This window comes from Agelaius phoeniceus, chromosome 1, assembly GCF_051311805.1.
Source record: "Agelaius phoeniceus isolate bAgePho1 chromosome 1, bAgePho1.hap1, whole genome shotgun sequence".
NCBI lineage: Eukaryota > Metazoa > Chordata > Aves > Passeriformes > Icteridae > Agelaius > Agelaius phoeniceus.
The window spans coordinates 7,924,073-7,947,678 of NC_135265.1; the positions used below are offsets into that span (position 1 = coordinate 7,924,073).

The 23,606-nt window shown below is 40.9% G+C and overlaps 1 protein-coding gene across 4 annotated transcripts in view; it reads left to right on the forward strand.

Annotated features, from left to right (window-relative positions):
- DPP6 (dipeptidyl peptidase like 6) overlaps window positions 1–23,606 on the forward strand; it is a 570,302-nt gene that overhangs the window by 378,898 nt on the left and 167,798 nt on the right. For all 4 annotated transcript variants that reach the window (XM_077190535.1, XM_054634812.2, XM_054634797.2 and 1 more), the window contains exons 2-3: window positions 14,340–14,454; window positions 21,391–21,489. In XM_077190535.1, the coding sequence (XP_077046650.1) occupies window positions 14,340–14,454; window positions 21,391–21,489 (214 nt within the window). The remainder of the gene's footprint in view (window positions 1–14,339; window positions 14,455–21,390; window positions 21,490–23,606) is intronic.

Sequence of the window (23,606 nt, forward strand, 5' to 3'; positions counted from 1 at the left end):
ATGACTTCCTGTCTGGATGGCAAATGTTCTCATTTCCATTGAAAAGTTACAGGACAAATTTTAATTACTTCCTGTAATTTCACAAAGAAATTTGATAGAAACCTCCAGCCATTTTTTTGTCTGTCTGTGCTGGGCGTTTTTTGTTGTTCTAGAAGCTGATGGCAAGGTACAGGCTGTAGCACAGGGGCTTGTTAGGGCCTTGGAAGATTGATTATTTTGCACTCCATGTCTTCAGCCTGCAAAGGGGATGGTCTGTGCAGTGGTGGAACTCAGAGCACCTCCTCACGTGGCACTTGCTGCTGGACTTGGCATTGCTGGAATTGTGTCACCAGACCCCAGGGAAAAAAGAAATAGAACTGGGCTTATTCCCTGTAAAGGAATTTTTTTAATGTATTTTTTTATAGAAGCACAACAGAAGCAAACAGCTTCCAACTCTTTGTCCCATTACCCAGGAGAGGTTATTCTCTCTCACAAGAGGGGAAAAAAAATGCACAAAATCACAAATAAATGGTGATGAAGCCATTAAACAAAATGGAAATTAAGGGAAAAGTGGGAATGAGATGCTGTTGATGTGAATTTTAAGAGTCCTTCACAAAGGGTTATGTAAGAGAATGAGCTAGATTCTGATTGTATTTTTGAATAAATTCCAGTAAAATGAGAAAAAAAGAGCAATCCTAGGTTTGTAGTGCCCCATTAGTTTGCTGTGAGATTTTCTGCGCATAAGATGATTTTTTCATTTTACATTATAAGACAATATTTTAAAAGGCAAAATACTGTAGACAAAAAAAAAATCCCAAGAAATCAGTGCTGCTTCTTTACTATTCCAATAACTCAGCTGGACACTAAGGCACAGTCTTAAGATATTTCTTTTTAAAAAGGACAGGTCATAAAACATTTTTTTTCTCCTCCATCCTACTACTAAAAAGTAAATGACAGTCACAAGTCATAGCTCTAAATTATCTTTTTGGGGTCCCAGGACCCTGTGGCTGCTCTGGCTGTCCCAGCCCCTCTCCCAGCTCTCAGACAGGTCCATGTTCCAAACACAGCTCAGCTGAAGGTGCCCTCCTGAGCTTTGGGAGGCTCAGGGCAGGTACCTGACCCCAACAGACACCATTCTGTCAGGAGCACAGATGGGCATGGGGGGAGCTTTCAGATTTAGGATATGGTTTGGGTTGGGAGGGACCTTAAAGCCATCTTGTTCCAGCCCCATTTCCATGGGCAGGGACACCTTCCACTAGAACAAGTTGCTCAGAGCCCCATCCAGCCTGGTCTTGAACACCTCCAGGAACTTGGAGAACACAATCACCAAGGGCCTTTTTATTCCCTGTGAACCCAAAGAAGGTCAGGACAAAAATAGAAAGAAAATGGGAAAGAAAAAAATAAAAAGAAGCCACTGGCTTTTACTTCAATTCCTCTGATTCTTTTGAACTTCTGATCAGACATATTTTAATTAATTATTCACTAGTCATAGTCTCTGACCATATGGGGAAAGGATTAGGTGAGGAGCTGAAAATGCTGCTGTTCTCCACTGCTGCCTGATGGGGAGGAGGCTGCAACTATTGACTTGTGAGCTGCTCCCTCAGAGAAGCCAAAGCCCAGCTCCATTCAGCATAGGGAAGGACAGTGTATTTCACATTTTATCTCAAAGGAGATAAAAAATAGTGGGTGAAAAAGAAATGACTTCTCACACAAAGCTAAAGGTGTGTAAAGGGTGAGTCTCTGCTTTCCCATGACAAGACATGGAGAGAAAAAGTTGTGTCTTTCCATCTATATCTATCTATCTATCTATCTATCTATCTATCTATCTATCTATATCTATCTATCTATCTATCTATCTATCTCTACATATAGATATACATATCTACATATATATATATATATAAATCTACATATATATCTATATATACATACACATACATATATGCATATATACTTCATTGCTGTAGCAACACAAAGCAGTGAATGAATCTATGCAAACCAAGTTGGTTTTGGTTGGGTTTCTTTGATCCTCACTCCCTCACAACCCTTATCCAAATTAATGTAATAAAAATTATTACAATTTTTCTAGTACCATGGCTCACTTCCTTTCCTGTGTTCAATTTTCAGGTGAAATGGTTGCTTTAACTTTGTGTTTTTTCTTGGCAACCAAGACCACCACTTGATAGTCCCTTTATTGATAGGTCAAACCAGCTGTAAGAGTAGGGAATAAATGGTCCCTAGCACCCTGACCAGACATAATAACTACAGTTATGTTTAGTCACATAGTCTTGCCATTATTTACCCACAGATGAAGAATTTCTGGAAGTAGAAGTGCAAAATCCCATGGTACTGGCAGGGAAATGGGCAGGGAAATGAGGAGTCTGATACTCAACGTGGGGGACACTCCAGAGGTGAAAAATGCCAAGAGCAAAACAGTCATGGCCTCTGTTCCTCATTTGGCAATGAATGAAGATAAATAACTGAGATTCTTTACATCGACCACTATCTGCTCTCTACAGAGGGAAGTTCCAGTGGTGGAAAGCTGTTGAGTACACAGGGGGAGTGAAGAAGGTATTTATGCTAGTGCCATGGAAGGAAAATAAATAATAATAATAATTTATCCTGAGCAGCTCACAGGTTCTGTCTGTTCCTTCATGTGCTGTGGTATCTTTTGGAAACCAGCACAGCAGCTGAGAGAAGAGCACAGATCAGTTGTGTCATGTCCTCTCCTCATTCTGTTGACGCAGGACGTGCCATAAAATGTTGCAGTCCTTTCGATTCCTGAGCTTGGTGACAGCAAATGTCACTTGAGAAAAGCACAAGGGCTGTGATGGGTGATAATTTTGAGAAACACGGTGTGGGGCTGTGTCACTTCAAAGCCATGTTCTGACTGTGGCTTTGAGAGTGAATGTCACTGTCCTGCTCTGTGTCCTCTCCATGGAGAGAAGACACCCAGTGTAGGGAGAGGAATCCAGAGTTTGCAAGCCAGATAATGGGGAGAGGAGAGCCTGGGGCAGTGCCATGAAGTTACAGGAACTGTTTTGGGTCTCTTGAAAAAACAGGATTTCAGCTGATGTTTGCTCTTCTGCCAGTTGAAATTAGTGGAAACGTGAAAATTGTTTCAGGTCTTCTAGAGAGATGCCATGAGCCCAGTGAAGCTTCACACCTTCAGCTGTATCAAGGCCAAGGTCAGGTCCTGCTGAATGGGAAGCCTGGAGCTCAGAAGCCAAACCCTGCTTTTTCTGAGATTACAGAAGTGTGTGCAGGAGGAGGTACAGGGGTCACAGTCTGGTGATGTGAGGAGAGCTGACAAATGGATTTCCTAACCAAAATGACTTTATATTGCATTACAGAAAATGTTGTGCTTTGCAGGCTGGTAGGAGGGAGAGTCCTGCTTTTAATTATGGTTCAACATTATTTTTCACTTTTAATAGCCTTTTTGTAATCAAAGGAGGTAAAAATGAAATGTATGTTGCTGCTTTTTTTGTGTGCACCAATGAGCAATACAATCATAATGTAGTTTTAGATTAAATTCTTTTGTTCCTTTTGTTAATTTGAGTTTGATGGCTTTCCCTGGTGCCAGAGCATAATTTACAGCAGACAAAATTCCCTTAAATTGATTTTTAAAAATGCTCTCACATACACTACATTAACCTTTTCATTCCCTTATGGTGTGTGTCAAAGAGAAATGATCCCTGTAACTCTGCTTATTGAAGAGATACATCTGTGAAGTGTATTAATTGGTAGAGTTCCCATTCTGCTATGAATAGGTTTTTCACATGGTAAATGAATTCCTGGCTGTGCTAATGCCCATCTATCTTTAAAAGTACCAGTATTCCATTCCCTGTCATTTACTGTCTCTGTCCCATGTCTGACCACTTCTGAACTCTTTTATCAGTTGTGGAGGAGTTTTATCTTTTAACTTGGATCAGGTGAAGAGAGGCACCAAGACAAAAGTCCTCAGGAGCATCCTTGTGCCTGAATCTTGGTGAAGCCGCAGGGATTTCAGGACCTGAGCAGCTCTGAGGAGGTGCAGGGTGCAATGTGCTGCCTGCAGCACCCCATCAGAGGGCTCAGACTGGGTGCTGGGTAGGGAGGTCTGTGCTGGAAGGCTCATTCAGCATCACAAGTTCAGGATGTCTTTGGGTCTTGAAGAATGAGTGAGATGGACAGGGAGATGAAGACAGAGGGCCTTTATAATGTGTGTTTAGATCACAAATTGATCCAAAGCTCTGCTGATCTCCATAGGGAAATGTGGCCATGGCTCTGCCTGCTGGGTTTGATAAACCCTTCAATTTCAGAACCCAAACCCTGCTTCCCATGAGACTAACAGGTTGGTGAAGTGTGGAGAAGAAACTTCTTTCTAGGACATTGTTTTCCTTACCATCTCTGGGGCGTTTTTCCATGGGATGCAATGAAGCTGTCACACATAAGTCATCAAGTCTGTATGAGTGATTTTTCTCTTTTCAAATCCTCCACCCTGTTTATTACCATAATATCCCTGCATTTTTGAATAAACCACCTGCATGACTCAGGAGAAGAGGTGTTTTTGTCAGTGCTCCTGAGATGGTAACATGAATTGTTGAGGGAGTTTAGAAATTATCATGAAAATGCAGTGGTTTTACTGCTGTTGGCCCTGGTGGCAGTGACCCTCATAAAATGATAGAAAACCATCAAGAGGGAAAAAAAATGGAATTTGTGTCTTAATCAGTTTTTCTTGTTTTTATTTAATTTCCAATTATCATGAAAATGCAGTGGTTTTACTGCTGTTGGCCCTGGTGGCAGTGACCCTCATAAAATGATAGAAGACCATCAAGAGGGGAAAAAAATGCAATTTGTGTCTTAATCAGTTTTTCTTGTTTTTATTTAATTTCCGTTTTGAGTGGGAATGTGGGTGTTTCCATTTCATTCTGTAATTTACTTATTGAATCTCAGAATTGTGTTGAATTAAGGATAACTCCTTCAAATGAAAAATGAGCAATAAAAATGTTCTTTCTATACAAGGAGTCACATTACTGTGGTGTTGTGCCACACTTAACTCAGTGTGGGAAATTTGGCATCTTGCTTTCCTGAGGAAAAATGACTTCATGTTTGTTGGTTGTGTTTCCTGTCAACCAGAAAGTTTTGAAAATTAAAATAAATGACTTTGCAAAGCCTTGTAGTGTGCTGTGAGAGCCCTAGCAAAAACACAAATCAATTAAAACAGACCAAGCATAAGACTCACAAACCTTTGGAGACCTTGGAGTCACTTTTCCTGACAGCAGCACTGGGGCTAGGCCAGCTGCTGCCTTTTCATGCCAAGAGCCCAAGCACCCTTCAAAGAGCAGCAATTCTTCAAACCACAGTTGTCCTAAGATAGTGCTGGACAAGGGCCTGGGGAAATTTAAGCTTTTTAAAAAAACCAACTTCATGAACATCAAATCAGGACATTCATGAAGTGGTTTCTGGTTCAAGAATATCTGAGAAATGCCCAAGCAAATCTCATTGGGAGAAGTGAGGTGTCTCCCAGCTGCTTTGAGGGCATTTCACAGCCTGTGGACTCTGCCTCATTATCCAAGTGATGCCCATGGATGTCAGCACAGGTCACTGCTGGCCAGAAAGAAGTAGTCAGCATTATAAAATATATGAAACAATCTGTTCTTTTGCTGTTGTGTGCCTCTCTCTTTACTTCTGTGTGAGTAACAGTGTGGGCTCAAGCAAAAAATTTCCCTTAATTGTAAGAATTACACAACTGGGGGGACTTGGGGACTAATGCAAAGGTTTTGGGATACTGATGGAGTTCAGGCCTGCATTTCTGTGATGAGGTAACCCAGAAGGGTGGGGAGCACTGACCACAGGGGATCACTGGTGTGGTTGGTCAGTGTGCTCCCAGGTGTCGCAATATGACACAAAATGAACGACACTCACGTGCTGAGATGGCCAAGGCAAAAAAGGCACGTTTATTTATGGAACTCGATATTTATAGAATTCTAAAAGTGACCATGGATTGGAGGATGAAATTGCCACCTCTCTAACCACACTGGTCAAACCAACAGTCCATCAAGTCTCTCCTCCTCCAGAAAGGAAAGCAAAACAATCATTATTTACATGAAAAGTGCGTGAGAAACTCCATTTCAAAAATGTAAACATCAGAAGGCTTGGAAGAAATTTAAAAGAACAGGGCGACACCCAGGTGTGGTTTTGGCCCATTATAGCAGGACTGTCCCAGGAATGCTGCAGAAGAAGCTGATGTACAGAGTGGGCCTGTTTTGCTAAAGTTGTGGTGGTGTTGTGCTGCACTCCAGTATTGAAGGGTTTGGCTTTTGGGTGAGAGGAGGGCACAGCCAATCACCCTTGGGACAAGAGAACAGATTTTGGGTGACTTTATTTACTGGTTTGAATTTACTTGTGAAACCAGGGATGAAATTTTAAAGAGATGAGATGAAGGGGACAGAGACTAAGCAAACACTCTGGTCTGTGCAGGCTGGAGAGAAGAGCCTCCATTCTGGATCCTGCTCTCATATCTTCTAATGTCTTTTCATCTAAAAGAATTGTGTAAAATGCAGGCACTCACACATTCTTTTTCCATTGTTTGACTCAGTTAAAATTATATCAAAGAATATTCTTTCCATAACTTTATTTAAAATCTTGGCTAAATGCAACATTTGAGACCTACATAGAAAAATGACTTTATCCTAGAAACAACAGAAACACAGTAATATTATCCCTTAAAGGTAAAATTATAAGTACCATTTTCATATAAATATTAGTACAATGATGAATTATGCAACTGCATTGAAACATCCATGCATGAAACAATTTGTCTTTTTCAAAACTGTAAATGACTGGTACTTGAAAATAAGTTGTGTAAAATCCATTTTGTCCCCCACCCCCTGCTCTACATATGGATTTCATATTCCTCTTCCCACTGTCTCTGCAGCACACTGACCTCAAATCTTGGCTGTCTTCTTAGCTCTTCCTCACATTGCTCCCAAGCAAATTATTGAGGAATTAAACATTTTTTGCCTAATGTTTTCCTTCCTGTACCATTTAGAAACAAAATTATTTGTAAACTAAGTAATAAAAAAGCCTAGGAATTTATAAAATGTAACATTGAACGAAATTTTTAATGCTGTCTTCTGTCCAGGGGGATTAAACACCTCACTATTTCCCTTATCACAAATTCTTTCTTGGTGTTCAGAGTGATAAATTGACGTTGAGACCAAATATCTTCAAACCCCCACTGCCACAATAAATTGAATAATTTTTTTTTTTTTTAACCGAAATACAGTTTCACTAAAAATTGCAATTGCCTCTTTACAAATGTAAGCAGAATGCCATTTTGTTAGGATTAGTGGGGGCAAAAAAGCTGAGAGGTTGTTTTGCCAAGCTCTCAAATCTTTCAGGAAAGCTTCTTTTCCTGTTTCTTGAGATCATAATTCTTCAAGGAAAGAAGAATTATGGAAAGGAGAAAAGGAGTAGGGAGATGCCCCCCTGGCCTGCCTTGGCAGCAGCGCTCTTTGCAGGTGCTTTCTGCACGGGTGGGAGCTGTCTCAGGGCTCCTGTGTGCTGTGGCTGGCTTTGCAGGGAGTCAGGCTGTGAGAGCATTGTGCTGGAAAACCTGGAGCTAGGCAAGTGCTGTGGCATAGGGATCAGTGATACAATCTATGGCATTTGGTCTTTTCATGGATTTGGGGAACACACATTTCTTCCTCTGGAATAAAATCCTAAGCATCAAAGCGAGTTTTGCTGGTGGCGTGGCAGATATTTCACTGCAGGAGATGATTTGCAGGTTAATGTGTGTGCTTATATCAAACACTGAAATAAAATCAAAGAAATGCTGTTGATTTTATGGGCTCTGTCAGTACTGGGAATAGGTCTTTAATTATGATTTGAATTACAGTAGTGGTTAAGGGCCCCTGAGAGGATTTACAGTCCCACTGTGCCAGGTGCTATAAAAACATCTGGGTTACAGCACCAGAATGAACCAAGCTAATGGGGGGAAATGAAGGACATTAATAAATGACATTAAATCAACGACAACACATTTCTTGGCTAAAAATATCTGTAGTCACATATGTCCTCTGCCATACACAGGTGCAGTATTTCCATTTCCTTCCTCCTGGCCATGGTCAGAGTGTGACTGTGCCTCTGGCTGGAACCACTCATGGTGCAACAGGTTCAGATGATGTTTGCAGCTTGAATTTTGTCACCTTGAGACCAGGCTTCTGGCAGGATTTCAGAGTCCACGTTCCAAGCTTCTCATTTATTTTGAAAGTTCCATGGAGTCGCTCTGTCCTGAAGCACTAGAAATAATTTGGGAATGTTTCAAATGGCAGTGGTGCTTGTTTACATATGCTGGAAGGGCATAGGAAGGTGTTGTAGTGTGGTAATTCTACTTGGGTACAAAAGTCATGTGAAATGCCAGTTCAAAACACAGAGAATCTAAATTAACCTTTTAGTACTGCAGGGTCTGGAGGTGATCCAAAACCATTTCATCATGATGCTTATAAAAAAATAATGGGAAGTTATTAAATATCCATTTCTGCAATCTAAAACAGCTAGGAATTCCAGATATTACTGGATTTAAATCATTTTACAGATTTATTTTTCTTTTAACTTAGCAACAGCACTGGGTTTCATTTGTAGCTGAGAGACTGGCAGGGCTCCAGTGGAGCCAATGATCTGTGTCAGTCAATGCTAACTGAGGATCTGGTGCCTTCTGCTCCAAACTGTGGAAGACTTGTCATCTGTTAAAGCTACACTGAGGTGTGTGGGATGCAGATGGCATTCATTTTCTTCTACTGGCTTTGTAATAGAAACAGGCTGGACCGAAAGCTCTACCAAAGCAGAAAACATGCAAGGTTTAAATTCCTGGGGAGCTGAGTGGTTTGGGTACAGCCTTTTCCCCACTCGTTTTCAAACTCACCATTGGTGCCCAGCCTCTGAACACTTGCCTGCGTGCACTTTGCAGATAATGGTGGGAGGAGATGGAAGCAAACAGAATGGCTTTAGGGCATTCATAAAAGAGCCTCCCAGAAATGCTGGGCAGGGGAATGTGCTGCACTGTGTGCAGGGTAAAAGGTTTGTCTCACAGTGCTGGCGAGTAGGCAGCAAAGATGTTGCCTACTGTTGCTTAAATCATTGCTCCCTATTAGCAAAAGCATCAACAGAAGATGAAGAAAAACATAACATAGTTGTCTTTCATCACCACAACAGGCAGATGGTTTTATCCCTCTTATTTCTGTTGGGGTTTTGCAGGAAAGCCCACGTACATGCCATGCCTCATTTGTAAAAACAGAGCAAGTTTTTATTCCTCTCGCTCTGAAGTGTCCCCTTTAGCACCTGAACAACAGAGTTTCTGTAGCCTGGGGCTCAGGCTCTGTGTCTGTCTGGAACCTGGTTGTTATTCTGCATCACACTCCAGCCCATGGTGGTCTGCAGCAGCAGAGAGGAGGGAGGCAAGGAGGGAGGAGAAGGAAAGGAAAGAAAATAAATAAAATATCCCCAAGCAAGAGTAACTCAGCTTGACTTCAGAGGTGAGAGGGATGCAGTTACATGCTTATTATTGTTTATCTGTGTTATGATACTTCCTAAATTCTGTAGTGACTGAGGTTCCCTCTGTGCCAAGCAGGGTATCAAAAATGCTTCCTGCCCATGAAGAACCTCCATCCTAGGTTCAAGGTAGGGGAGCAGAGGAGGATCCAGGCAGGAGGATTGTGATGAGACAGTAATGCAGTATCAATCAGCAGAATAACCAGGAGTCTCAGTGAACCTCCTGCTGTAACCACTGCAATTCATTCAGTTTACTGCCATTATCATTGCAATTAGTGTTTCATTTTTGCAACATAAGGTTAATAATCTAATAACTGTATGGGTTACCCACTCCTCAGCTCATTTGTTGTACTATTCAGCAGGTATAATTTGCTACAATTTTGTATTATAAAGAACTAATTAACAACAAGATTATTTTTCCACTGAACTTCACAGGAGTTTTTTGTCTTGGACAAAATTTTATTTTTATTCTGTGCCATGTTCTGGGCTTGATAAGCTGAGTTGCTGACAACAACAGTCACTCACATTTCATCAGGCAGAAGTCCTAATTCAGAGCCAGGTGGCATGAGTGAAAGGTATAATACACATTTTTCAATTAACAGTGTTAACAAGCTTGTTAGAAGAATATTTCTTTCCTGTATTTATAAGTGTAATATTTAAGGTCAAAAATTAGAAATAAATCAAAAAGAAGAAAGAAACAGAGCTTGCAAGAGTAGGGAGTATGAAAACTACAAAATTACTATTAATTATTATAATTAAAAAATTATAAATCCCCATTGTGCCACCTCTGAAGCCAACAAAACATCTTGCACCTGCTTTTATTCCATACCATTAATTCATTGGATTTTCTTTTGTCTTTTGCTTCAGATTTACACCAGTATAACTGAGTCCAGAGCTCAGTCTCCATGGCCCAGTGTCACCTGCTTCTGCATGGAACCTCTAAATCCAGCACCTGTGTCTGGAATGTATCAATTTCATATAACATTTCATATAACACACAACTGGGATTTATTGTTATTGCACAAAAGTGGCAGCTCTGTGTTGAAAAAGCCTAAGAGGACAACCATGACTATTTCACTGCTGACACTTCAAAGATTTTGGTCCAGGATGTATTATTTTTATTAAATAATACCTATACTTCACAAGTGATGTCTATATTGTCCTTCAGCCATACAGACACGGTTATTAAAAAAAGAAAAAAGAAGTTGTGCTTTATGAGTTGTTTTAAGAAGCCATTATATTATTGTAATATGACCACTGTGCTGGCAGGCTTTTGGCAGGTTTCAAATAAACATGCCAGGAATAATTTTGTTGACAGCATCTTGGGTTGGAGCACATCCAGCCTTCATCCATAACATGTCAACACAGTGATTCTTCACAGGCAGGAAAATATGTCACCTTGGATCTGTATTTTAGAGTCTTAAAATACCGAAGATGTCTAGATTAATGGCTCCAAAATCAACTTCACAGGTGGCTAGTGAGGTTTTTCAATCACAAATGAATATGTAGGTGTGTAGCATTTGCAGGTTTTAATATGCAGCATCAATGAAATGTGCTTATGTAAAAACCTGTGGAAACACCTGGTTCACTTTCCAAATCCAAAATAAATTTAGTTTTCATGTAATAGGAAGAAGGAGGTGAAAAACAAGCAGCAAAGGAGAAAAAGGAGAAAACCAGGCTGAAGGGCTTTAGCTTGCTTGCAGAGGTCAGGAGGATGTGTTAGTGCTTCATGTGAGGCAGAGAGGAGGTGGTTCCTGCTGATGAGTGACTTCAATGTTTTCTTTCATGTTCTTTTCATCAGAGCAGAAACCATATGTGCTTGGTTTATTTCCCTTTGTGTCATATGCTCAGATTTCAGTATGAACCCCAAATTTGGTACCTTTAGGATCAACACAAAGGCATCTGCTTGCTGGTCAGTTTAGATCTCATGTTTATCTGCAAGCTGAGTCTTTCAGGACCAGGCAAATTTCAGTTCTGAGCTCTGTGCTGGAAATGCACCCTTTGAGCTGCCTCTTCAAGGACATCATTTATGTGCTTGAATCAGTACCTGCCCAGGGCAGAATTGAACACCTTCCTGGCTTCAGTCCCAAGTGCAGAGGCTCCCCTGAGCAGTGATGCCTGCTGCTGAGAAATCCCAGGGAAGGGTGGGGGTTTGCTGCCAAGGGCAGGGGGTATCACAGGCTGGTGGAGCTGTAAGCCCCTGGAGGTAAAAGATGGTCACAGTGACACAGCAACACCCTCTGGAATTAACAGAAATCCAGAAGGAATAATCTGAGGTGCTATCATGAATATGGTGTGATGTGTCTGCAGTTTTGCTGTAAGTGATTCTATCTAAAGAGACTTCAAATGACTGAGAACAAAAGAGCAGCTTTCCAAACCTGTGCTGAATGAAGCTGTTTGTCTTTCTTTGAAAACTCATTTATCTCTCCTTGCTTTTTACCGAGGGAAATTTCCTGACAGAATTTTTAAAAGAAAGTGAAAATGTTCTTTTCTATTTCTTTGCAGTGTATTAAACCCCAATATTTTGCTTATGAATAGCTTTCCTCCTCTTGACACACTAGAAATTCACTGTATTTTTTTGGTTGAGATTTTGCTCAAATATTGATTGAATGCCTGGAGAATTAATGGGATTGACTTGATAATGGATTCAGTGCAAGTACAGCTGTCCTGAACACTCAAGTATGTGTGTGGATTTCTGTCACACTGGGACTCATGGATGGGAAAATCACACTTCATGCAAGGTGTTATTAAGCTCTTGAACTACATCTGGGTTTGTAGATGTTACTCAAGTCCATGAACTAATTTTTTATTCATTTTTAAAATTTCTGACCATTTGTGGTGACAGTGTTAGATTATTTTCAGGACTGTTGCCATCAGTTCTTTTACACTGTCAGTGATTTACCTCTGTCCCAGGACACTCTGAGGGCTTGGCTGGGTTTCTCACCTGCTTCTCCACAGTTCTCCCATTTCTCTTTAGACCCTCCTGTACCCTGATGTGAAAGAAAGAATATTTCTGCCACTATCTGAGAAACCCTGCATTATTTCCCTTGCTTATTTATAAATTTCCTCCCCTTGGTAAGCCACAGACTTTAGTGCCTCTTGTGCCTCTTGTGCTTTTTTGCGTCACCTGAAAATTGGAGATCATAACAGTTTCCTAAAAATGGCATTGGAAGACTAAATTGATTAACATTTGTATTCATATTTAGGGTAAAAAATCTGTAGGAATGAAAGTATTTATTCTGCTTGCTTGATGCCAAAATTACGTTTCTCAAAGCTCCTGACCTACTTTTCAAATTTTTCTCCAGTAACAATAGTAGCTATAAATTTGTTCCTTCTAATTATTTTTCAATTCAAATAGAAAGCCAAGTACAAACAAAGGGAGACAAGGAAGGGAGGCTGTTCTCACCTCTACCCCTCTTTGCCAGAAGGAAGAGAAGCCTCATGTCTTTTCCTGAATTAGAATAGATGATGGAGTTCATTAGGTGTTTAATACCTCAAACTTGGCTTTCCATTGCAGATTTATAGCTTCTGTAGTGGCTAGATCCTCAAACATATAGAAACAGATTCTAGACATTTTTTTTTCTGTAAAATGAATTCTAGGGAAAGGTAAAAAAAAAAATATTTCCCAGAATTTTCTGAAAACAAAACAGTGAGGTTTGCCTGACTTCTCTTTTCCAGTCTTGTTGCTGTGTATAGGAAACAGAAATATTCACATTCAGTTAAAGCAAACTCTGAATAACAGAAGAACTGAATCTACTAGAAAGCTTTTTGTTTTCATAAAAAATTTAAAATGGAAAGAAAATAGTCTTTTAAAGAAGTACCAGCAGCTCTGTTTTAGACACACCATCCCTCATAATAAAGGAAATGAGGCAAAAAAACTGAAATAGATGAGTTTCACAAGGAGGAGGAGCATCCAGAGTTGTTCTGGCTGTGACCAGATCCCCTGAGTGAATTCAGCCTCCCAGAAAAGCTGAGTGCACTAATATTTCATACAGTTCCTGTGGGTGCTTCAATGCATGCATGAAACCACATATAGTGCCAAATGCTAAGAGGAATCCAGCAAAACACAGGAAAGTGGAATAAATTTTTAAGATCTTGTGAATGCGAACACAGCGCTTCATAAAAACCTCAGTCCTGAGAGCAGGGCTGCTGTGTACATCAGAGGCAGAACATATGGTGCAGTCAGAGCTAATCAGTGAGTGGTGATGGAGGTTTTATCCTGAAGTTTTAAGGATGTGATTAGATTTAATGTATATGCTAGACAAGAAGCCTGTCTTCAATTCCTCAGACCTACCAACCTAGGAGTGCATGCAGAATGCCCTGAGGAGATGTCATGTTTTCTGGGAAGGCAGGAAAGTTCACCAGGGGGATATCCTTATTGATTTTTATCTCTATGCATGCCCCTGTGAATTATTTATCTTCCTGTATGCTTCTCTGACATCTTATTATGAAAGTCTCTTGAAGGTTACTGTAAAGCTCCTCATTCCCAGCCTTAATGAGGGTTGGTAGGAAATCGGCGTTGATGAGTGAGTTTGGATGAGTGCTGGGATGGGGGCTGGTGCCTGTGTGCCAGGAGGTAATGGGGAGTGTGGGTTCCACTGCTGAGCCACCTGTGGGTACATTGCATTTATTTGCTGTATAATTATTTGGGATGAATTCAGTTAATGGCACCATGAATTATAAGAGCCTGAACTGTATTTGGCTCAAGGGCGTCACCCACTGTGGTCACAGGGTGTAGATCTGCAGACGTTGCTGTCTGGATCCTGTGCTTGTTTCCTTGTCTAAGTGCCCTTTTCTAAATGTTCATCTTCTTTTGATGTTTCTAGGAGCTGGTGGGGAGTAATCCTCCTCAAAGGAACTGGAAAGGAATTGCAATTGCCTTACTTGTTATTCTCGTTATCTGCTCGCTGATTGTCACCTCTGTCATACTCCTGACACCAGGTATTTATAACCTTTAACTCACTTCCAGTCTGGTTTTCTTCTGTAATTTTACACTTCCAAGAGTAAAGGGATTGCAAACTAACTGCAAAGTCGACATCAAAGGAATTCTCCTTCATCACTTTATCTCAGTGTGATGCTGAATTCAAGGCTATTCTTAGGGAGAATGTTTTAGAGTTTTACATTTCAGTTCAGAAATCAGGGCTGATGACCTGAGGGCACAAGCCTGGAACTTGATTGCCTTAACATGGATGGGGAATGTCATTTTAGATGTGCAGGGTAGGAGAGGAACCCACATGGAGCAGTCAGTGAGGGCACAGGAACTCCTGAAATTCATGTCCACATGGAGCAGTAGTTGCCTGTTGAGTGTCATACCCTGGACCATTGGAAATGGCATTGGGTGCCTTGGCACCTAAATCCCATCCCATTCAGTTGGATTGATTTTTAGTTCAGACCACGGTGTTTACAAGGCAATTTCAGATAATGATATACCAGATTGTACTTATCCACAGCAAATAATTAGTAACTTCCCAATAAGGAATTCTTTTAGTTAATCCCCTTACCAAGTTTCAGCAAAGTTCTGTGCGTGTAACCTCTGTAAATTACTTCTCTTACAGTAGTTGCTGACACTGTAGGCTTGAATTTTAATGTGATGTCATTATGATTATTGATTATTATGCATTTATACAGCCCTGAAAATTTCCATGCCTACTTAGGGAGTAGAAATAAAGTGCTTTTGCAGCACTGACAAGATTGTGAACTGAATATGAAAAGACAAACAAAACGAGAGACAAGACATAGAAAAAAGAATTCAGTGTCAGAAAGGGTGAGGAGCTACAAAACCCAGGGGGAGGCAAAGGTCCCTTGCTTAGGGATGCAGAGGAGAAGAACAGGGACTCCTCCTTGGATGAGTGCATGTGAGTGGTAGAATCTAGGGAACAGCAGGAGAGAGAACACAGAGCTGAGGAGCAGAGTGGAGGCAAGAGAGAAATGAAACCTCAAGAAGTGGAAGAGCACAGGGTAGTGAAGTGGAAAAAAGTGACAGAAGTTGTGGGGCAAAAAATTTCCAGCTCATTACATGCAAAATACATGCAGTCCAGCAGGCCTAGACCATCTTCCCTGACAAAATTCTTATCCCACAGTCCTGCTGTGTGAGGAACTGGAGACAGGGACAAAACAAGAAATATAGGAGTGCATTGAGTTAATTTGAAAATGAGTGAAGCAATCAGTACATTATTTTTTCAGTTATTTATTGTCATGCCATATTCAGTTTATTTCATGTTATCCTGAAATTTTCAATGAAAATTTAAGTTTCATGTGGTCATGTGAAAATAATTACGTAATTAAATTAATTAAGGTTAAACTTAATAAAGATCATTTGCTAAATTAATTTTGCTGGTGCTCAGATTCAACATCTTTGGACAGTGCTGTTCATCTCTGAGATGTTTTGGGGTGTGGTGTGGGGACTACACTCACATCAGGCACAACTTGTTATGTATGCAAATGTTGCCTACAGTTTTACAGAAGCACAGACTTTTCAAAGATGTACAGGAAAGCCTTGATTACACAATCCATACCCATGAGCCTCAACAAGTTCTCTTGAAGCCAAAGCACTGCCTGGGTGGGACCAGGGGTGTCACTTCCATCAAAATCCAAAATCCTTAAATCCACTGGCTTCCCTTGATCAACAGTGTGGGAATCCCTTGATCAATCCCTGTCATGATATGAAATCAGGTTTGATAAGCAGGACTCTGCCCTCATGAGGCTTTGCTGGCTGTGACCAAAGACTGAATTCTCTTTAAGGTGTTTTTCAATACCTCCCAGAATAATCTCCTCCATAACTTTTCCAGGCACTGAAATGTCCCTAACAGGCCTGTAATTTCCAGGGGCCTCCTTCTTCTTCTCCTTCTTGAAATATTCACATTCAGTTATAAATAAAATTCAGAAGTGTATTTATTTATGTATGTATTTTATATACATACACAAAGACATTCTCCCTTTGGGGTGTGTGTGCACACACATGCACACATATTTTTATTATGTACCCAGCAACACCTCCAGATAACAGTGTTGAGAGGGTCTCTGTGCTTAAAACTGAGGAATATGCAAAGTCATTTCCTTTGCTGAAATTTCCATTCATGTTTTTTGAGATTTCTAATTACCTGATGTGCTGGTAAGCTGGGCTTGGGTTGGTTTTTTTTCCCCTGTTGATGTTTCAGAATTGTGTCTTACATGCACATACAAAAACTCTGAGTCAGTATTGCTTCTGTTTTTATTATGGATCCAAAGTGGTGGAAGTTTACATTTAATTACACTATAATTATATCTATATAAAAGGTGGAAGTTTACATTTAATTACACTATAGAACACCACACATACACTAATGCCTATGCTGAGCTTCTCCAGTTTCATGATGTGTGAGTCCTGCCATTTCACCCACCTTTGAAAAACGTAAAACCATTTATACAAATGATGCCAGTGCTGTCCTGAGGCTTTCCTAACTGGCAGCTCCTCACTTGGCACAGCACGTGGCACCCTTACAGATCCCATTCCATTGTTTGTGTATTTATATAAAGGCATGCAGAACTTTCCAGAAGTCTGCCCATGCACACACACACACAGAGCAAAGCTGAAAAAAGGACCCAGCCCTACAGAAATTTTGAGTAAAATAAGGCCTTCCCAAATTTCATTAGATACTGTGCTTAGGAAGAGGCTGATTTCTCATACATCTGTTCCTGATATTTAAAGCTTTCTGGAGATATACATCACATTTGCTCCTTTCAAATCTGACCTTTTAGTTGAAAAAAAAAAAAGTACACCCTAATCCATATTAAAATTTTTGAAAAATCCATAAGAACTATTTCTCAGAAGTGTTACTGAGCTAATCATTGCTCAGAATTAATTCACAACATTCTGTCTGATGGTCAAAGGCATTGCCTAAAAAGCTTTTTAGCTCACTATCCTTTGACCAGCTGTGCAGGGGAGGAATTTGTAAACTGCAGTCATATAAAAATGTGTATTTTACACCACTCCAAACAGGTGGGAGTTTTCAGAAGGGAGAAAGACTGCCTGTTTGCCTTGTCTGGCTGTGGCAGCAGCTCTCTCATCACAAAGAGCAACGCACAACTTTGCCAAGCATCATCCTGGGAAAGGCTGTGAGAAGATCAGAGAAAAGAATGATAAACAATTCTTATCTTCACTTGCTGCACCTGTTGTTGTGAACATGTGGAATGTGTTATGGAGATTTGTTTACCAAAGGGTGATTTCTTAATTAGCCAATGGTGATGGTGTTTGGATCCAAGGACCAATTGGGTCCAGCTGTGTCGTGACTGTCTGTAAGGGTGAGGGGTTTCTTAATAAGTATAGTATAATAAAGGGATGGATCAGCCTTCTGGAATGATGGAGTCAGTGCTAATTATTACCCAGCTGGGGGCCTGCAACAACATCTGGCCATTGCCTTTTTGGTACAGAGAGGTCATCTGGGGATAAAGAGGGGTTGGGTCTGCCCAGGGATCAAGCAGGTATGCTGAGGTGGAGATGGAGTTCCTGGTGTGCTGGCCACAGAGGGATGGAGGCACTGTCCCTCTCATGCAATGCACAACAGCCCAGGAGGTTTGTGAGGAGAGCATCCAACACCAGCCTGTGGCTGAGCACCAGGGTGATGGAAAGAAAGTTGGGCACCCAAAAGTGGCTGCAGCCTTCTTACCTATCAAGCAGCCTCTGAGCATGGCTGGAGCTGAGAAAAAGCTTGGAAGAGAAGAAGAAAAACTGCCAGCTGACGTGGCAGTGAGGTCAGCTCCTTTCTCCTTTTAGTTGGAGTTTTCTGGATTTGTGGAGGATCTTTGTTCTGGAGAGCCAGGGGACATCAGATCAGCCCAGGCTGGTTTGGGTGCAAGGATGAAAACTTTCCTCCTTGTTTGTTTGGGTGCAAACATCCTTTGCATGTTTGGATGCAGGCAGATGAACAAAAACACAGGGTTCCTGTCATGCCTCTAACATTGAATCCAAACCAATATGGACGTGGTTTCTGCTTGGTTCTCTCAGCACATAGCTGTGGAGTTTGGATGCTGGCACAGAGGCACTGTCCCTCTCATGCAATGCACCACAGCCCAGGAGGTTTGTGAGGAGAACATCCAACACCAGCCTGTGGCTGAGCACCAGGGTGATGGAAAGAAAGGTGGGCACCCAAAGGTGGCTGCAGCCTTCTCATCTATCAAGCAGCCTCTGAGCGTGGCTAGAGCTGAGAAAAAGCTTGAAAGAGAAGAAGCAAAACAGGCAGTGAGGTCAGCTCCTTGCTCCTTTTGGTTGGAGTTTTCTGGATTTGTGGAGGATCTTTGCTCTGGAGAGCTGCAGGATGTCAGTTCAGCCCAGGCTCGTTTGGGTGCAAAGATGAAAACTTTCATCCTTGTTTGTTTGGGTGCAAACATCCTTTGCATGTTTGGATGCAGGCAGATGAACACAAACACAGGGTTCCTGTCATGCTTCTAACATTGAATCCAAACCAATATGGAAACCAACAGCAGGCAGATGAACCCAAACACAGGGCTCCTGTCAGCCTCTAACATTGAAGCCAGACCAATATGGACGTGGTTTCTGCTTGGTTCTCTCAGCACAAAGCTGTGGAGTTTGGATGCTGGGTTTGTGACTTGGCACTCTAATTCCAAGTGCTTGTGCCACTTGCAGGGCTGCCATCTGGATCTGCTGGGCTGGGGGATGTGAATGTAAAACAAAAACAGGGTCTCATGCTTAGTCCTGTCCTTCCATAAGCCCAAAGAGGCCTCCAGGTCCCTGCAGCTGGGTGTGGACAGCACAGCCTGTCCACCAGCCTGTTGAGACACCCTGAGGCACACTTAGAATCTGTTGCTCAGGGCAGAGTGGGGTGCCTGAGACCCCACAATTGCATTTCTTCCTCCATAAATATCTCCATTAGGGCCAGAGGAATGGAGCAGATGTTCTTAATAAGCCCTCTGACCTACCTGTGTGTAAGAGGAGAGGCTAGTGAATCTCTTTTATTTTTCTATTACTGAAATTCATTGATGGATTTATTATTTAGTTTCTTTGTTTTCTCCCCAGCTCTGTGGCTGAGATGAATGTAGCCCATGGTCCAGCAGAGGACCTCTTGCAGCTCTTACAGCCCAAGCAGGGGACAGGAAGGGAATCTCACCTCATCCCTTTGAGAGGCTCCTAAAGTGCAAAGTCCAGGTGCTGCCTCTCTCTTCCTGCTGTCCCTCACCAGGAGCTGAGTGCTGTGGAGGAACAGAGATGGTGCAGCTCACAGACTGGCTGTCCCCATCCTGCACAAAAAGGAGGAATAGGAAGGGCTTCCCACCCTGCTTCTTCCCAAATCTCCAGCACAGAGGTTTGATTGTGCCTGTCCTTCTGCCTTCATGTGTTCCTCCAGAGGGCATTTGGGAAACATCTCCTGGACAGGCACAAACATAAGGCTGTGTTTGGGCTCTGCCCCACCTGACCTCCCTGGGTATCCAGCTCTGGGGGCTCTCACCACAGTGAAATTAATTGGAACGATTTCCTGGGTTCCTTGTCACCTATATTTTCCATTTTAATAAATAAAATTATGCAGAATAACTTGGCATGACGCTGTCGCACAGAGGGATTTGGCTGAGGAATTGTGTGAATGGGTTCTGGAATCTGGAAGCCACAGTGAACAGTGTGGTTGAAGTCTCAGCCAGACTAGGGAAAAATATGAACACTGAAGGATATAATTTAATTTGGTAAAAGTGAAAGTTTGTTCTGAAACACCTTTTAGTGGAACAAAACACTGTTCACAGGTATTTTTCTGTAATCTCAGGTAGCTCAGGGGCTTCAATTTAGTACAGCAAAGAAGATTTTTTTTTCCACAAATAAATGCCTTCAGGGTCTGCTTCCATTTCTCTAATCATAAGTGTTCAGTGTAAGTTTAGTACTAAACAATATTAGAGATATCTAAGGCTGCCAATAAACCTCAGGCATGAGGATACTGTCTTGAGGAAAGATGCTGGAACACACATTCCTGCTGTGGAAATATTCAGAATGTGGCCTCCTCTTTTCTTTAAAATAGCAAATGTATTTACAGCTGACTGAAAGGTTTCCATAAAAATATTATTTCAGCAAAAAATTGAATGTTGACAACAAATTATTCATAGAGGGTGACTGCTTGTCAAAACAAAAGATATTACAGTTGATGGGAGAAAAGGAAAGAGGAAACATTAATCAAAATTGTTGGGTTTTCAAATTTGTTAGTTTTTCTCTAAAACTTTCAGCTTTGATATTTCCCTGTTTACAAATGAAACTGTATATCCTTTCACTAAAAATTAAAATTAGTATGGGCAAGCTATGCAACACATAAGGATTAAGAGTTATGTCTCATAGACTTTTCAAAAATATTTCTGAAACCAAATGTCTGATTCCCATGGAATATCTTTTGGGAATTCCTGAAGTAACCCGCATGAGCCCTTAGTTAGAAGGTTAAAAACCTTTCCAGCTATGGTTTTATGTTAAAAATTTAAGGAAATAAAAATATAAGCCCTAAAAAATGGGGCATTTTAAATACTTTTTAAATTGTTTGTAGCTCATAATTTCAGAAATATTTTAGGGTTTAGCTGTCGAATAATAAACATTATATATCATTATGACACCCATAGGTGTGTTTGCATGACTTAGATTCTTTTTTGATCATGTTATGTCTGAAAATGTCTGTTTTGGACAATTTCTTGGTCTTTTTGGAGCTGTTAAGACCAGGCACACATAGCAAGGAGGGTTCTGTTAGTGAGCCATTGGGTGCTCCTTTAATTCCACTGACAGTGGGAAGGGATTTGTGTGTGACACAAAACTTGATGTGGACTGTATCCAAATGAGATATGTCACTATTCACAGTTCCTGTGCTTTCAGATACATTTCAAACCTGAACTAATGGTAGTTTGTTTTTCAATGTTTAACAGTGGAAGATAACAGCTTGTCTCAGAAGAAGAAGATAACAGTGGAAGATCTCTTCAGTGATGATTTTAAGATTCATGACCCAGAGGCTAAATGGATAACTGGTGAGTTTTGAGCACTTTGTAGTATCTTTGCTTTGCTTCCTTGCTCCCTGGCCATTGTTTTTTTTGTGGGTTTTTTTTTTTTTTAATGTCCTTCTTAGTTCCTCCAATTCTTTGTGCTGCTCCTGAAATTACAGGATCAAGAACTGGTTGGGGTTGGAAGGCACCTCTGGAGATCATTTTGTCAAACTCCCAGCTCCAGCAGTGAGAGCTCTTTGCTCAGAATCATGTCCTCAATTTCCTCTTTTCAACCTTCAAATTCCTATTCCAGTTTTCCTCCTGTTAAGCATGCAAACACCACAGTTCTAACTTTTTATCTATGGATATCTACTGGATATCCCAGTGAGCTCATAGATAGGCATGGAAAACAGCAGCCTTTTTCTCCAAGATCATCCAGAACTTAATAATTGATGTGACACATGGTTGGAAGAAGTGGTTGGAGCACCATCAGTGATTATTTTACCATAAACAAAACTGGAGGTTTATATTCCCTCATCAAATCTGGTTTTTTTCCTGGCAGGGAGGAGAAGCAATGCTAAACAAGAGGCAAACAGTGCTCCAGCAGCAGCTGGGCTGGGGCTTGCACACAAGCCATGTGCTCTTTTTATCCTCTGCTGCCTTGCATTTTCCAGTCAGGGGGAAACCAAATAATACTTGAATTAATGCATGTTGGATTTGCTGGAGTGGAGCTACTTTGGGGGATGTAGATTCCAGCTCTCCCCGGAAATTGCTGCAGTCAGAGCAAGCTTTGTTGAGAATAAAATGATTTGTGTTGTGCTGCTCATGTGATTTCTAGTCCAGGTCTTATTATCATGGAAGTTATTAGCTTTTCTTTTGAATTTAATGGGGAACTGGATCAAATCCTTCCTCTGTTTAGCTTTCCTTATCTGCTGTGCCCATTGGGAACAATTTTAATACCTGTAATGAAAAGAGAGAGTGTTAAAGGGTAGTGCTGAATGAACACATTCCCCAGCTGCAAGTTCTGCCACGCACTCAAGCAGAGGGGAAGCTGTTGCAGACAATGAACACCTTCACAAACACACCTGCAGAGTGCAGGAGCTCTTTTCCAGGCTGTGCTCTCCCTGGGAATGGTGCTCCCCACAACCATTTTCTAGGAATGGTGATAATGGAAATATCACCACTGGATAATGGAAATGGTGATAATGGAAATATCACCAATGGAAAGCTGCATTGCAGTTCAGGGGTTTTTGTCTAGAATCCTTTTCCTTTTAGCACAGATATTCTGATGGCTCTAGTGAAGGAAAAGGTTTTACTGAGACCTTGCCTGCTATTTTCTTTATTTGCTAGAGTATAGCAAATAAAGCATAGTGAAGGGAATGATAATGAATTAACTAAACTTTTTCAGGAACAGAGAATGAAGTATTGCCATAGAGCTGGTATAATATCCCCCCACTGATGAGTGATCACTTTATGTGGACATCAGGCTTGTTTTCCACAATGGCAGTCTGCTGTTAAAAATCAGCATTTCCCTTGCTTTTTCACTTATGGTCAAATACTAAAGTCATATAAACTTTCATTAAGATAAAGATTCTGATCTTGAGTGTTTTAAAATCCACCTCTCCCTTTTCATTTCCACCTACCCTTAATTACTCCAGTGCTGTCTTGCTTCTGAAATTACTAAAATATTGTTACTGTAAGAGACAAAATAAAAAGAAATATTATTAAAACATACACAGAAATTTTATAATTACTTACTCTATTGCTTTGACATGAACAAACACTGACACTGATTTTAATACATCTAAAGGAATTTTATGAAGCCAATAGATACCTTGCAGATTTACCCAAGGGTGACTTTGCATTTAAGAGCAAGATGCTGATCTACAATGTCATTCATCCAAGGACCCAGAGCCATTTTACAACATTAGTTGCTTTTCTGTTCTTAAGTTGGATTTTTCATAGCTTTCTCTAGCTGGCTAAGTGGTGAAATTGTGATTAAGATGAAAGACCAGTACCCAGATTCCTAAGCACATGTTGTTATTGGCCTCTTATTTTTCAGTATGCAAATGAAAGATTCCAAAAATGCCAAAGCCAAACTAATTAACTTAGTGTAACAAGATTGCTGGAATGCCCCAGCAAAAGAAAAAAAAAGCATATTT